The following is a 15,546-nucleotide window of genomic DNA, read 5'->3' as shown; positions in this document are numbered from 1 at the left end:
GTATTAATGGAAGACTTGGGAAATCTCTTGTGTATAAGAAAGTACCCTGAGCATAAGACTGAGTTTCATCAACATACCATTAGTCTTCTATGTAGAAAGAAGACTAAAATTGGATTTCTAAGTTTGCAGCTCTGAACATGAACAAGAAGGTAGATTCTTACCAGATACCAAATCTGATGCTGTTGGCTTTGGTCTAGACTTCCAGCCTGAGTGAAATACATTTCTGTTGAAAAAGTCAACAGAAATGAAACAGTAACAACTGCAACTTAACTGCATAGCACTATACCAAACTTATCTTAGTGTATTATTAAGTATTTGAAGCAATCTTCCAAAATGAATAGTATTATCTCCATTTTACAGATGTGAACAATGAAGCTCACTGAATAAATTGTTAAAAGTTATCTGGAGTCTCAATTAATTTCAGAATATGGATCTCAGCCTAATACATCTGTTCCTTTCTACTTTCTATAATATTTTCTACATTGTTGAGCTCACATAAATATATATGATCACATCCACCTTTTAAACATCACTATAACATGAACAAATCTGCTGATGCCTCAATCGATAATTTCAGCCACCAGAATCATGGGAAATACATTTCTGTTGAAAAAGTCACCCAATCTATAGTAATTCATTTAGCAGTCTGGATTGGACCAGGACATAGTAAACCTGCAGTTGGCAAAGGAATTTCGCGGAGCACACATTGCTGAGAGAACCTGAAGAGGAGCAGCACTGGTGGACTTGGATTCCACACCCTGCACTTTGGAACCATCACCACATGAGCTTCCACCTTTGAGATCAGCTAGGCTCACTCAGCACCTTCCCACTGGCCAGGGAGCCAGGAATGAAATGGAGGTGCTTGGTCACTGGTTGGGGAGTTGGCTGTCCCTGAGACAAGATGGCAAGTTCTGTCCTGCTTCCAGACAATCCCAGGTGCTTCTCTTCCTGAGAAGCCAGTCATTACTCTGGAACCCTGCACAGAGCTCCTTAGCACCCCCTCTTCTCAGAAGAGGATGGGACAGCAATAGGGAGACCTGGAAATGGAAGCAGCCTGCCCATCTCCAAGCTCCCCTGGTAGGACTCTCACAAACCCAGAGATTATGTCCTGATGGCAAAGTCTGTGAGGTCAGAGCACTGCAGGGTTCCAGAGTAATAGAGTCCTGAGCAGAAGTTAAGAGCTTGAGTGCCAAAATGTTATTTCCCCCCCCACTCCTCTTCCTCCTCTTCCTCCTCCTCCTCCTCTTCTTCCTCCTCCTCCTCCTCCTCTTCCTCTTCCTCCTCATCCTCTTCTTCCTCCTCCTCCTCCTCTTCCTCCTCCTCCTCTTCCTCCTCTTCCTCCTCCTCCTCTTCCTCCTCCTCTTCCCCCTTCCTCCTCCTCCTCCCCCCTTCCTCTTCCTCTTCCCCCTTCCTCCTCCTCCTCCCCCCTTCCTCCTCCTCCTCCCCCCTTCCTCCTCCTCCTCCTCCTCCTCACTACTACTATAATAACTGATACTACTGCTACTTCTGGTACTGGAGATTAAATACAGGGCCTCACAAATGGGAGGTAAGGGCTTACTACTGAATCACACATCCTACCTTTAAATTTATTTAGTTTTTTGGTTTTTTTTGTTTTGTTTTGTTTTGTTTTTTGAGACAAGGTCTTGCAAACTTTCCCAGACCAGCCTCAAACTTTGATTTCTCCTGCCTCAACCTCCAGAGTAGCTGGGATAAAAAGGATAAACCACAGAATTTGACCAGTATCACATTTCTGAGCTCAACTCCTGACTCCACAACTTATGGGCAGCTGCCACTATGGTCAAGTTATTTGATCTCTACATATCCCACTTTTCTCTTCTTTAAAATGGAAGCATACAGTAAAACCTCAAAAAGTAGCAGTGAGGATTAAACAAAATGACTCTTGTGAATTGATTTGCAAGGTTTATTCAATATTTGATTGCTATTCTTATCCCACATACTAGTTCTTTGGCTTCCTGCTGTGTTGTGCTACCTGCCTTTTTCCATGTAGAAGACTCTACAATTACAATTTGCCAATTGGAAGTATCTCCGAACTTTCCTGCACACCTTTTGGAGGCAAGGGCATAGGGAAGGGAAGGGATTACCCCCTGGTGTCTGGCTATTCCCTGTAAAGCGTGCCCAGTGACTGATAGCTCCAGTGCAAAAGTGCCTTTGCCTGTTTGGCTAAAGCTGTGCGCTGTCTTGGATTAGCATCCTAGATGGGAGGGGGGCAGGGCAGATCCATTGTTTGTCCAATACCCAACCGTTATCCGTGAGCGGGAGACCATAACTGGATTTTTAACCAACTCCCACTGAAGGACCAAGTCCTCTCCCATTTCCAGAGAGAAGTCTCGCGGACGACTCCGCGGGATGCCAAGCAGAAGTTCAGCAGCCGGTAAAAGACAAGCGAAGGAGAAAAAGCAGAAAAAGAAGGGAGGGGAGCCAAGATCTGTCGGCAGAGGCAACAGCAGATTGAGCCCAGCCAATGGTAACCCCAGGACGAGGTGACATCAAATTCCCTTTGGCCAATGACAGGCCAGAATTTACAGGAGTCTCATTTGCATTTCGCAGAGGCAGGAGCTAGGGAGGCGCTCTGTAGGAGTCTGCAGCATCCCTGCGCTGTGATTCTTGTCGGTACTGCTTTCTGTCCCTTACCATCTCCTGCCATCATCTCCACGCAGAGCTGCCGCGTCCAGGCAGCTCTGCGCAGGCAGCTCTGCGCACTTTGCCCCTTGTTCAACGAATAAAAGGTGCCTGAGTTAATACCGGGCACCGTCATCCCCTGTCAGCTCTACCCCTTAAATTTCGCCCGGGGAGATCCGCGCACAGCGGGTGGGCCTGCACAGCCATCTCGCGTGCAACAGCATAGTATTACGAGCGCAGCTCCACCGATCGCTGAGCCGAAGTCCACCCTCAATCTCAGCTGTGCCAAATTCGCTCCGCAGCCTCAGCCCCGGGACCGTGATCCCAGCACCCGAGAGCCAGATGCCCGCCCACAGGCTGCAGGAGGTGAGCGTCCCAGAAGCCGCCCCCGCCCCGCGGCCCGAACTGAGGGTCTTTTAGGCTATTGGTTGGTGGGAAGACAGAGCTCCTGGACTGGCCTACATTTTCAGAGTTCTGCAGACCTCGGTTGATTGGGGGTGTGGATTGTAATGTGAAGGATGGATTCGCCAACGTTTTTTTCCTTTCTTAAGTTTTAAAGTAAAGAAAAATCTGATTGTGAAATTTCATTTTTGTGTTACTAGGTGAAAAGTGTTCTCTCTCTCTCTCTCTCTCTCTCTCTCTCTCTCTCTCTCTCTCTCTCTCTCTCGCTCTAGCTCTCTCGCCCTCTCCTGCTCCTTCACCTGCAGATTTCTCTTCCAATCTATCTGCACATTTTTTAGGGAAACTTCCCCCCTGTTCCTTCTTGGGGTACATACAACACTCGTGTATCCTGGGCACTGGGGCAGGGGCATGTGCTGTACACTCCCCCTCAGCTGCATTAGAGAGTAAAGTGCCCCTCCTGCCAACAAGCAATCTCCTCACTCTCCACTTCCTCTCCTTACAGATCTCTAGCTCCTATACCACTACCACCACCATCACAGCACCTCCCAAGGAGGAGAAGACACTTACATACCTAGAAGAAGACATTCGCCCTGAAATAAAAGATGACATATATGACCCCAGCTACCAGGATGCAGAGGGCCCTAGGCCCAAATTTGAGTATGTCTGGAGAAACATCATCCTCATGGGTCTGCTGCACCTGGGAGCCCTGTATGGGGTCACATTGGTTCCCACTTCCAAGTTCTACACTTGGCTCTGGGGTAAGCAGGGTCCCTTGTCCTGAGCAAGTACCTCAGGTTTCTCACTGGTCTTTGATAAGGTGGGGTCTCCACTGAGCAGCAACCACTCTTTATTCAGGTTTTGACAGCCATAAGTCTTTGGTTGCCTGAGAGACTGACTGGGCTGGGGATAGAGACCCTAGTAGGATTAAGATGCAAGAGAGACAGTTGTCTGGGTCCCTTCCTGGGAAGTAAACATTGAGACGAGATGCAAGGGGACTTTGGGGTGTAGATAAGTGAAAGAGAGTTTACTGTCCCAGAACCCAACATTTCTGTTAGTCATTTATTTGAATGCCTGTCTCTTTCCTGCTTCCCACAAGTCCACTACCTGAGAGTCATGGGAACCCTGGTTTTATTGGTTGCAGGTTGAACATAGACAGGAGATAAAGCCAAAGGAAACTGCTCAGGAGGAGAGATCATAATAAAGCATTGAACACCAAAGGTGGTTATCCACAAAACTATTTTAACTTGACCGTTTGACTAGACCAACATTTTCTATCATAGGGGTAGAATAACAAGGCTCCTATATGACCCAAGTTGCACGGATGTGTTGCTGTCAGGTAGGTCTCCTGGGGTCAGCAAATGTCAGTCAAAGAAATGTTCTTAGAATGACAGAGGTTGCAGAAAATTTTCTCAATTATGAGGCCTCAGATGTCAAATTATCCCTGTGGTTCAGGGGGAGCAGATCCTCACACAAAGCCTAAAGCACACACAGGCTCTAGCTTTAGGAGAGCAATTTGACATGCCTTTATGGACTTACCTGTTGGTGACTCCTGCACTGTCTTGTCCTGGCAGCCTATGCATACTATTTAGTGAGTGCCTTGGGCATCACAGCAGGAGCTCATCGCCTGTGGAGCCACCGAAGTTACAAAGCACGGCTTCCCCTGCGGCTCTTCCTGATCATTGCCAACACCATGGCGTTCCAGGTAAGAAGCTGGTGCTGCTCAGCTCTCAGTCCGTAGTTGATCCAAGGTGGAACGAAGGGGATCTGTGCCTGGAGAGGAAGCCCCAGCAGGCAGTCATTGACCTTTCCAGTCTTCTGAGGTCCTCTCAAATGAGACATTGCTTAGATTTTTCAAACATGGAACTCTTCAGAATCACTAGGAAGGGAAATAGCGGGAGTCACTATATAAATCTGTAAAGGTATAGGGTCATTATACACTCTAAGTTCCCTGTGTTCTCACACAGTGTGGCCAATCATAAAGGATGACAACTCATAAGCCAGGCATTGAGCCTTGTTTTCTGGCCAGACACTGGATAATAAACTTATGCTTCAAGGGCATTATCTTGGAATCTTGCTACGATTTCATTAAAATTAGTCTCATTGACTCAGGAACGCTGTTGTTTCAGGTAATAAGAGCAAACATCCCTATATCCTGACTGTAATAATCACTTCACATAGGTTAACTCATTAAGTCCTTACACACCTTAGGGGTAGGTCCTATTTTTATCCCAAATATGCAGATGAGGAAACTGAGTCATTGAGAGGTTGGATGGACTGACCTTCTGGTCCCATCTGGGGCTGCCATGCTAGCTGAGCCAACTAGCAAGGTCAATTGTAGCACAAATTTATAACAAACAGGATGGAAAGGAGGGGAATTTTATACCTATTAAGTTATAGCAATGGGCACAGGATAGCTGGTAGTATGGAGCTTAGTTTGCCACAAGAGGAAACTAGAAAACTGTTAAGCCCCTTTGTCTTGGCCATATCTGAGGTCTTAACTATATCTGCATAATCGTCTTTGCCCTAGCACCCTACCTGATGATGCTTATGGGGTCAAGGGAAGGAGGAGAATTTAGTATATTCTGGAAAAAAAGAAAGAGTCCCACACAAGCAAGAAGGCCTCTGGAAATGTGGTCATGGTCATGAGTTTCATGCTGCTCTTAGGTTAAATGAGCTATGACTTGTGAAGGCATCAGGACAGAGCTCTCCAGAACTTTATCTACAGAATAGGACCTAAGGCCACCTGCTTCATACTTCTCCATGCCCCTTGTGTGGGCACCCCTTGAGGACCTTGTCCCTCATTCTTTGATAGAAGAATTGCAATGTTCTTTCTTAAGGAAATAAGTGAACATTATGATTTACCTATATCCTCCCCACCATATAACATTCAGGAAGCAGCAGTGCTGTTCTTGTGTCTGGGACTGTAAGTCGCTTTTCTGCTCCGGCTCCAGGGAAGAGTGCAGAAGAGGGTAGGTCCCTTCATTTCTCTTCTGGAGCCAGACTTTTGGGGACTCTGTGAGGTTAGGCTGAGAGTCTTGGGCCCTTGCAGACATCCAGGCATTGGACTTTTCCCAGGAGGGTGTCCCTCCTCAGGCCTGTGTTCCTCTTCTCTGTCCCTCCAGAATGATGTTTATGAATGGGCCCGAGATCACCGTACCCACCACAAGTTCTCAGAAACAGATGCCGACCCTCATAACTCCCGCCGCGGCTTCTTCTTCTCTCATGTGGGTTGGCTGCTGGTGCGCAAACACCCAGCTATCAAAGAGAAGGGGGGATCTCTGGACCTGTCTGACCTAAAAGCTGAGAAGTTGGTGATGTTCCAGAGGAGGTGAGCTAAGGGAAGATGGGGCTGGGGATGTGGCCCTAGGCATCTGGGATTTGGGAACCCAACCTTTTCTCTTAACTCTTACAAAATAAAGTTGAGAATTTACTGGTTTTGTAAGTTCAAATCACTTATGGCCTTTATCTCTGAGCTATATTGATGAAATCAGTTAAATGCAACAAATCTTTCCTGACTGGAATAGTCACGGACACAAAAATGAAAGTTGTTAAGACCTCCTCTTCTAAGAATTTGTTGTCTGTTGGGGTGGAGGGATAAGGCAAGTACCCAAACCACCATAATAGGAGGCAATTTATGGTCTGCACTAGGAGAGGTATGGCGTGAGGGTGCGTGCTCAGTGTGGACACGAGAAAAAGGGTTATGAATGAAGTAGTATCAGAATCCATCCATGGAGAGAGACTTTCACAAGTACGTGTGAGCAGGGACAGCACAAAAAGAAAGAATGGAATAGGCCAAAGTCTCAAGCATGTTCTTGAAGAATGTCCTTCTGCCTAACATGTAGGGCAGGGCAAGAAAAAGGACTAGACACAGACTCAAAATTTTATTCAGCAAACAGAATGGTTTCCTCATCAGCAATGTGACACAGTCAGAAGTGTGCTTCAAGAGGATGCTCTTATGCAAGTGAAAGTAACTGCTGAGCCAGAGAGATGAGAGACAGGGACACAGGTTAGACAAGAAGAGGGGCCATGGTGGGGAAGCAGTGGCAGTAATAGAAAGGAGTTAGAGGTAGGTATGTCAGTGACATATAAGTCATAGATGTGACTGCTAAAGGGAGGTAGGCAATCCATTCCCTTGAAGTGTCATGGCTTGGTTTTTGGGAGTAGAGTATAGGTCAGGGCCTCTGGAGGGACAGAGACCTGCAGGTGGCCAAGGACACTTGGTGTGCCTCCTGAGGGAAAAGCAGAGCAAAGAGTTAGGCAGTGGTAGCAGCAAATGGAGTCAAGGCCCCTAATGTAGACTGTGTGCCAAAGGTCTTGGTGGCAAGCTAAAGATCCTAAGGCAAACTGACAATAGCACAGGCAGCAAAACTCTGCTGATGAGTTTGAGATTTGACTCTCACTTGTTTGATCAACGTGGCCTTATGGTCCCATTAAAGATGAAAGAACTTCTTATCAGGAGACAGGTAATCCAATCTTCACTTCACTTGCTAGTGGGGTGGTCCTAGAAAAGTCATTTAAGGTATTCACATTACCCCATCTAAAGTCGAAGGTACTATTATATACTCAAGTATTTCCACTCCATTTCCTTATGCTGGCCTTTGCCACCCTGTTCTCATGGTTTGGAGGAATGACAGCTCAGCCATGAGAGCAGACAGCCCAGGTAGGTGTGAGAGTTCTCTCTCTGCAGACTCACTGTGGGATCTCTCAATGTAGGTACTACAAGCCCGCTGTTCTGATGATGTGCTTCATCCTGCCCACACTGGTGCCCTGGTTTTGTTGGGGTGAAACCTTCCTACACAGCTTGTTTATTGGTACTTTCCTGCGGTACACTGTAGTGGTCAATGCCACCTGGCTGGTGAACAGTGCTGCCCACCTCTATGGAAATCGCCCCTATGACAAGAACATTAACTCTGGAGAGAATGTCCTGGTTTCCCTGGGAGCTGTGGGTAAGTCACCAATGCCTAACATAACGGCATCCAGTGGTCTGCTTTGGGGGGTATTTGGCTAGGAGTCAGAAAAACCTGAATAAAGTGCTTTTATGACCACTTTACCTCTCCCCCTTATTGGGAATTAAACTCAAGTGTGCTCTACATTTTTATTTTTTTATTTTGAGGTAGGGTTTCTCTTGCTGGGGCTGGCCTCAAACTTATGATCCTCCTGTCTCAGCTTCCCAAGTCTCTGGGATTTTTGGCATACATAACCATGCCTGGCTTTTATAACACCTTTAAAACTCATTTTTTTAAACTATAAAATTGGGATGGGGGCAATATATTGGAAAACCCTTATGAGAATCAGGTAACAACTCTTATATAAATAGAAAGGGTGAAAATTAATACTACTTTCAATGTGAAGTTGTAAAACAGTATCTAAATGCTGCCTGTAATGAGTTTTCCTTTTTTTGGCAACTCTGAGCAGATCTGTAGTCTTTAGTGTGGAAAATGCTTGGTAGAAAAATAGGGTCACCTTCATGGCTTGTAAGCCGAGTGCTTTATATTTAAATATGAAGAACAAGTATAATTTGGTTCAATAAACTTCCCATATGCCACAGTTATAGTGTTTTGCTTTTTAAATGAATATGCCACACTTTAATGTGTAGGCTATGCCTTATTGTTTAGTGATGCCAGTATGAGGGGCATCAGTGCAATGGTTGCAGGCCTTTACCATCACCTGTCACCCTGTCTCCTCTTGTCCTTTATTGTTAATCTTCTATTGTGTGCTAGAAACTCCCCTTCCCTGAAGTTGCTTAGGGAATCCTCTGATAGGGCAGGTAAACTTCATCAAAGTTCCTGCTTCTTGATCCAATCTTGACTGCTCTTGAACTTATTTGTCTCTGTAGTTCCATTCCCAATTGCCAGATAAAGAAAAAAGGAGTTCTTCCATCTGCCTTCATGGTTTGCTGTCCTTTTTTTCAAATTAATATAGACTTTGACTGAGACCTGAAGTTGGTTTTCCTTCTGCAGAATCTGTGCCCCTTTCTGCTCATGGATCAAAGCTGTTCTTCATCCAGTAGCATCTTGGCAGTCACCCTGCTCACATGCCTAAGCTCATCACTGCATAACTCATTTTTCCTCATTAATTTTTTCCTGATATATTCTCAATCCAGACCACATTCACTAGCTTTGTTATGAAATTTTTTTCCTATCTCTTTTTTACTTCTATACAGCTTTCTGCTCCTTTCAGGAAAACTCTTGCCTGTTCTTACTTTGACTCATCTTTGAAATAAATCACCTACACACTGTCCAAATCTGGGATTTTCATAGAAATAGAATAGTCTAGACTGAGATGTGTCCTGTGTTGTAAATGGAACTCCAGTGAGCTTCCACATCTGCAGCTCTTTGTGACCCTCTGTTCAAACTAGTTGCCAATATCTTACTTTCTCCCATTTGTCATTTGCTTCTGCAAACCTGCTCTTTTGTCCATGTCCCCTCACCCATTGCTCTCCTCCACTCTCTCCTGCCATTCTCACCTTGTTGATCTTGACTTACCCCAACAGTCACATGCTCATCCTCTCTGACAAAGCTGACCTTCCTCTAGAGTCTTTCTTCAGCTCTTTTCCCCAGTTGCTCCCATTGACTCTCTCACCTTTTTCCATTCCTTGTCTCTGTGTGTGTGTGATTCATTTTAAATCTGATACCTACAGGCATGATGAGTGCTCACTCAGAGCCTTGCTGTGAAGCCACAGGTGGAAGTGGCAATCCTGGGTCACTCTTAGCCTTAGTGTTATCCCTCCACCTACCAGTGCACACCATGGACAGCCTGGTTTACAGAGATAGGCACCTTGAGATGCCCAGGTTGGAGTCATTTGCTTGGCAGAACCTCCTTTGATTGCTTGCTATTCTTATCATTACTGCTATATCTGGGGATGTTTTTTATCTACAAAGGGTCCAACAACCTCTATTATTATGGCTGTTCTTTACCCAGGCCTGATAAGAGCCAATGTTGTTAGTGTTGGAAGCTGTTGAGAAAGAAGAATCCTGCCACGAGTTGCCAAACATTTTACCAATTACAGAAATTGTCCAGGATCCTAAATTTCTTTATTTTCCGCTACAGTACAGTGAAATGCTCTTCCCAAGAGTTCTCAGAATCTCAGAAATTGAGAGGTTTTCAGAATGGTTCTGTTTTATTGGTACCTCCTCCAACACATGATTACCTCAGAGAACTGGGAGCCAGAGTAACCCACTGAACCAACAGAGGCTAGGAGAATACCTGCCCCTGGCTGGGTCTGCTTTCTTCTTGTTTTCCCTGTTGCCATCATTCTATTAGAACCTTCCACCTTTACAGGGACCATTAGTACAGAGTAAAACTTGTGTTTTTTACTCAGTTTTGTAAGAAACACGGCAATGGTTCTTCTGTACCCTCCCCTCCCCACCCTAACATGCACAAAAGCAAAGAGCTCAAGGGTCTCAAGCCAGCATTTACTAAAGCTCTGTATTTTCCAATGTAAAATCCTTTCCTAGGATAACTTCTCTTATCCCCTAAGGGAAACTTCTCACCAAGGAAGCCATGGGTGACCAGGCCCTCTTGACTCATTGCTTAGTCTGAGGGCTTCTGTTTGCTTCAGAGTAGAAGACACAGTGTTCATCCACTCATCCACTTATCAGTGGGTTTCTCTGAAGCTCATGGTACTCTGCTATGCAAGAGTTATGGAAAACAGCAATCTGCCAAGCTCCCTAACTTCTCTCCTTGGTTTTGTTCCAGGTGAGGGCTTCCACAACTACCACCACTCCTTTCCCTATGACTACTCTGCCAGTGAGTACCGCTGGCACATCAACTTTACTACATTCTTCATTGACTGCATGGCTGCCCTTGGTCTGGCTTATGACCGGAAGAAAGTGTCCAAGGCTGCCATTTTGGCCAGGATTAAAAGAACTGGAGATGGAAGCTACAAGAGTGCCTGAGTTGTGGGTTGTCCAGATTTCATTTCTAAAGCCATCTGGGCAGAAGTTTAATGTTCTGTTAATAACTACTGAAAAGTATTACCAGATGCTAAAGTTGATGACCTTAACCCATTCCAGTATTGTATTCTTTTAAAATGCAAAAGGTTTATAACTTTTTTAGGTAGTGCATATTTTAATCAGTAAGATAGAAACATTTCTCAATACATATGCTTCCAAACATGCTGCACACTATAAATACATACATTTTTACATGTCATTTTAAAAAATTATTAATAAATTCTAAAAAAAAGAGAGTATTTAAAACAAACAACTCAGCTATTATGATAGTACTTTGCTAAACTTATTTCTTCTCTCTACTCTTTCTGTTGTTCTTTGCTTTGTTTGTGTCACCTTCCTTTCTCTTCCTTTTTATAGCCTCCTAACCAACAGATGTTTGGCCACTGGTCTGTGTTACCTTCCAAGCCTAGGCATAATTTCAGGCATCTAAACATAATGATCACTGCCCCAGATAACTCTTTCCTCAATATGTCCTCAGACTCAAGATAGGTAACTCAAGCTAGACATACAATAAAGCCTTCTGAGACATCCTCTGCTAATTATCTTCAGTCTAGGCTTTGCTAGATGAAATAGATAGCTTGATTTGGCATACAGCTGAAGAGCAGTTATATCATCAGGAAGAGAGATAGTATGAAGAATATGATTTATAAGGATGGTGTTGATATGGGAAAAGAGAAAAAAGAGAAGCTTTTACAGGGATCAGACCCTGCCTAGCACAGACACTGAGCCCCTTCACACAGCATTTTTCCTGTCTCTCCTGACTCAGTTATGGAGTTTGATGATGGAAATAACAGCAAATCAATAACTAAGAATAAAGAAGCATTTGTGTAGTTGTAAGAGTGGTCTCTCCTGGAGAAGGACATTAATTTTTGTTAATAACAAGAAGATGTCTTACTTCATGGGATTAGATTTCAGGTTGGATGTGTTCAATACAACATTACAGCAGCTCAGAGTTTTGAAGATACAATTGGGCCAAACTTAAAAATAAACTGACATAAAATCTTTAATTGAAACATGCAAATGTTTCACTTAGAGTATTACCTCTGAAAAAGAAACTAGAAGTAAAGAAAGAATTTTCTGGGTGGTCTGTTCATTCCACAGATGGACAGGAGATGGAAAAGTTGACAGACAGCTCTTGTAGGCAGCTATAAGAGATCACTTCCCAAAGGAAGGACTCCAATGACACATCCAGGGGAGTCAGAAGTTACATAGTAAGTTATTAAGTGTCCTCATGAAATAAGTTTGATGTTAGCTTCATTCATTAGTCTCAGTTTCTCTTAGGATTGAGTGAAAACTAGGCTTCTTCCCACAGTGTTGGACCCCTTCACTCCTTGTTCTATGACCAGTCTACAAATGCAGGACTGTCTGGGGGATAGGTAGGAATAAATCTCTTAACCACCCTGATTCTGGATTCCTGGCTTTATCTCAGCCGTCTTTTTTCTCTTACCAGTGATGTCTGTTCCCTGACATTTTCTTTTCTCTGGACAGGCAGCCTCCTGTGTATATTCAGGGCAGAGAGGACTTGCTGTCCAGGCGGCTTTCTCCTGTAGACACAATGCTCATTGGCATCAGCCCTGTGTCTCTTCAGCAGGTAGAGTTGACTGCCACTTTCCTGTGGCCTCCAGATCCTCTTCTCCACCACAGTGAGTGTACCCCACTCTGACTACTCTAGGCAAGTCTGGCAGACACTTTAGAAACATCTTTGTCTTGAAGAGGATCCCTTTGATGAGGCATAGCCAAGGCCAATGCTCACATTTTTCCATTGAGCTGGCCACAGTAAAAAATGGCTTGTTGTCAGTCTCCTCTGGGTCAGAACAGAGAGTGTTCAGCAAAGCAACTTGGGCTAATTGGTGTATGCAGCTAATGGTGCAATACTTTCAAAAAGAAGAGGCGGAAACAGTCTTCTGGGAAGTACAAAAGGGGCGGGGGGGCAGTTCCCAAGTGCAGCACATTGAAAGGAGTCCCTGCCCTGGAACCAGGATTTGCTGGAAAGCTTGGGCTAAGATGTGGGATCTGAGATGCCAGGATCTTTGTTGAACATTGTATATATTTTCAGAACCTGGGACCTTTCCTGTCTCTGTTCCTCAGTTATCAGTGCAAAGGTCTAAATCTGCTCTTTAGGATTGGCAGTATACAATACCAAATGCTGTTAACTGTTGAGGCCTAGTGGTGTGAGAGAGCAGGACCTTCCTTCCTGTGTTAGTTGTATAGAAGCTACAGGGGCCAGCCTGCACTAAAGCAGCCTTATCTTTGAACTGTTCATTAAAGTAGAAAAGAACTTTATAGAAAATCACTGTAGATCAGATCTACTGACTTGTACCTACCCCTGGATATGTTTCTTGGCTGATTTTTATTCTACTGGACATCAGATGCCTGCTTTATGATACATGAACAGCAAACTCAACTTTCTTTTCTAGTCCTGTTCCATGGAACTGATCCATTCAATGTTCATACACAAATGGTACAGACCCCAGGTTGAGGACTGCAGCATATATAGGGGTATGTAGTAGGTAGAAGCATGCCAGTATAGTGAACAACACTTCTTAAGGTTTGAAGCCTCAATTCAAGTAACACAATAATGAGAAACTCTGCTCTTAGCAAGAGTGAGTTTCTAATGGTCCTTACCTTGTGGACATGTTGAAAACTGATTTCTGTGCCTTATCCTTTTTCTAACCCATGTTGCAGGTAATCTGCCCTCACACTCTTTGAGTAGTCCTTTACTCCTTGAGAGACTATAAAGTGGCCAGTATCAATAAGAGCCTGCCTGGTGGGTTATCAGCACAGGTATTTGCAGCATTCCTTTCTGGGCTTCATTTTGGAAATTTATGGCTGTTTTTATTAAGTGTTCAAATATGATGGTGGGTGGAAGTAGTTTGAATGTATTTATTATTCTTTAAATGAAATAATGGTGGTAGCACATAAAATAGAAAGTTTCTCCTTGGTTTATTAATATCCTGTATGTAGTTTCTGAATAGATAGTTTGAAGGGTAAATGAAGTAAGGCAACTGTGTTACACTGGTGGCTAAGATCTTAATCCCTGTTTTACCAACTTGCTATGTGAGCTTCACTGTTAAACCTATTAATGAGATAAGGTCATTAATCCATTCAGAACCTTCTCAGAAGTCCCATCTCTGAATCTGCTACATTAGGGATTAAGTTTCCAATACATGAACTTTAAGGGGACACACTGAAATCATTGCACCGGGCAAGTCACGTAACTATAATATGCCTCACATTTCCTTTTGTTCAGATGGAGTAATAATACTGACCTACCTCTTAGGCAGTTTAGAGGTTTGACTAAAACTTTTTATTAAGCCTTTGAGATCCTCAACAGAGAAATCCTCAAGCCCTGCAGACTTTTATAGTAGCAGTATCCAGTATGAAATTGACATGCACGTATGTCCTGGATACCATCATTAGCCTACATGGTTCTCTCAAGAGATTGAACGCATCTATTGGAGAAGGGGTATATAATGAGTCAGACAAAAATTGAGAATGCATTATCATTGCCATGAAAACATACACAGGATACATTTTCCTTACCTGGGTGGGTTTTTCTTCTTTTTATGTATGTAGTTATTTGTAACCGAAGAATAATTTTTTGTAATATCAACCCCAAACCTAGTGGTACTGACCTGAGATTGTGTTTATTATTAATAAAAGTGAAGTGAATCTGATTGTACTGTGTCTTGGAGCTTATTGGCTGTCATGTAGTCTCCTGGGACCTGTCTCTGTGGCCCATCATCATGTATGTGTCCTGCAACTTTAAGAGGAAAAACCCCAAAACAAACAAACAAAAACAGTAGAGTCACATCCCCAGTAATCTGCCCTGTCTTCCTAAGGGTAATTTATGTTAACTGTTCAGCAATTCTGGGCAGCAGAAAAGAAGATGTCTGTTCCTATTAAATCGAACACCATTTTTTCCCTCATCCCTAGAGGGAAAACAAGGATATTGGGGGAAAAAAAAAAAAAAAGTCCATCAGAACAGGAAAAGAAGAACCATCTAAATTGGACAGAAAGAAGGAAAACTATCTCTTTTTGAAGATGTTATGACATGTACATGGACAATCCAAAAGAATACACACAACTTTTACTGAAGCTAATAAATTCAGTAACGTTGCAAGATACATTAGCAATATGCAAAAATCAGTTGTATTTCTCTAAACAAGTAATGAACACACTAAAAATGAAATTAAAGAAAGACATCTATAACAGCATCAGAAAGAATAAAATAAATAGAAATAAACTCTACAAAAGAAATCAACAGTATGATACACTGAAAATTACAAAATGGTATTGAAAGAAATTGAAGGAGGCCTAAATAAATACAAAGAAAGTCCATGTTGATAGACTGGAAGACTCAGTATTGTTAAGATAATAATATTCCTGAAGCTGATCTACAGATTCAGTTGTCATCAAATTCTGACTTTTTAAAAGAAAATTTGACATGCTCATTCTAAAAGTCATAGGGAAATTTGTGGTATTGAGAATAGCCACAAAAAAAAAAAAAAAAAAAAAAAAACCACCTTGCTATACAAACTCAAAGTTA

At 43.4% G+C, this 15,546-nt stretch overlaps 2 protein-coding genes across 2 annotated transcripts in view; one reads left to right on the top strand and one right to left on the bottom strand.

Annotated features, from left to right (window-relative positions):
* Pkd2l1 (polycystin 2 like 1, transient receptor potential cation channel) overlaps window positions 1-4,653 on the bottom strand; it is a 97,618-nt gene extending 92,965 nt beyond the window's left edge. The window contains exon 1 of the mRNA XM_078027215.1: window positions 4,579-4,653. The gene's annotated coding sequence lies outside the window, so the exon portion shown is untranslated. The remainder of the gene's footprint in view (window positions 1-4,578) is intronic.
* Window positions 2,551-14,674, top strand: LOC101966452 (acyl-CoA desaturase 1). The gene is made up of 6 exons (XM_005333693.5): window positions 2,551-3,006; window positions 3,545-3,800; window positions 4,614-4,744; window positions 6,165-6,370; window positions 7,756-7,988; window positions 10,741-14,674. Exons 1-6 carry the CDS (start codon window positions 2,983-2,985, stop codon window positions 10,938-10,940), a joined length of 1,050 nt encoding a protein of 349 aa, XP_005333750.1. The 5' UTR covers window positions 2,551-2,982; the 3' UTR covers window positions 10,941-14,674.
* The last annotated feature ends 872 nt before the right edge of the window (window positions 14,675-15,546 follow it).

This window comes from Ictidomys tridecemlineatus, chromosome 1 (genome assembly GCF_052094955.1).
Source record: "Ictidomys tridecemlineatus isolate mIctTri1 chromosome 1, mIctTri1.hap1, whole genome shotgun sequence".
NCBI classification, from domain to species: domain Eukaryota; kingdom Metazoa; phylum Chordata; class Mammalia; order Rodentia; family Sciuridae; genus Ictidomys; species Ictidomys tridecemlineatus.
This window is presented reverse-complemented; position numbering and strand designations above follow the sequence as displayed.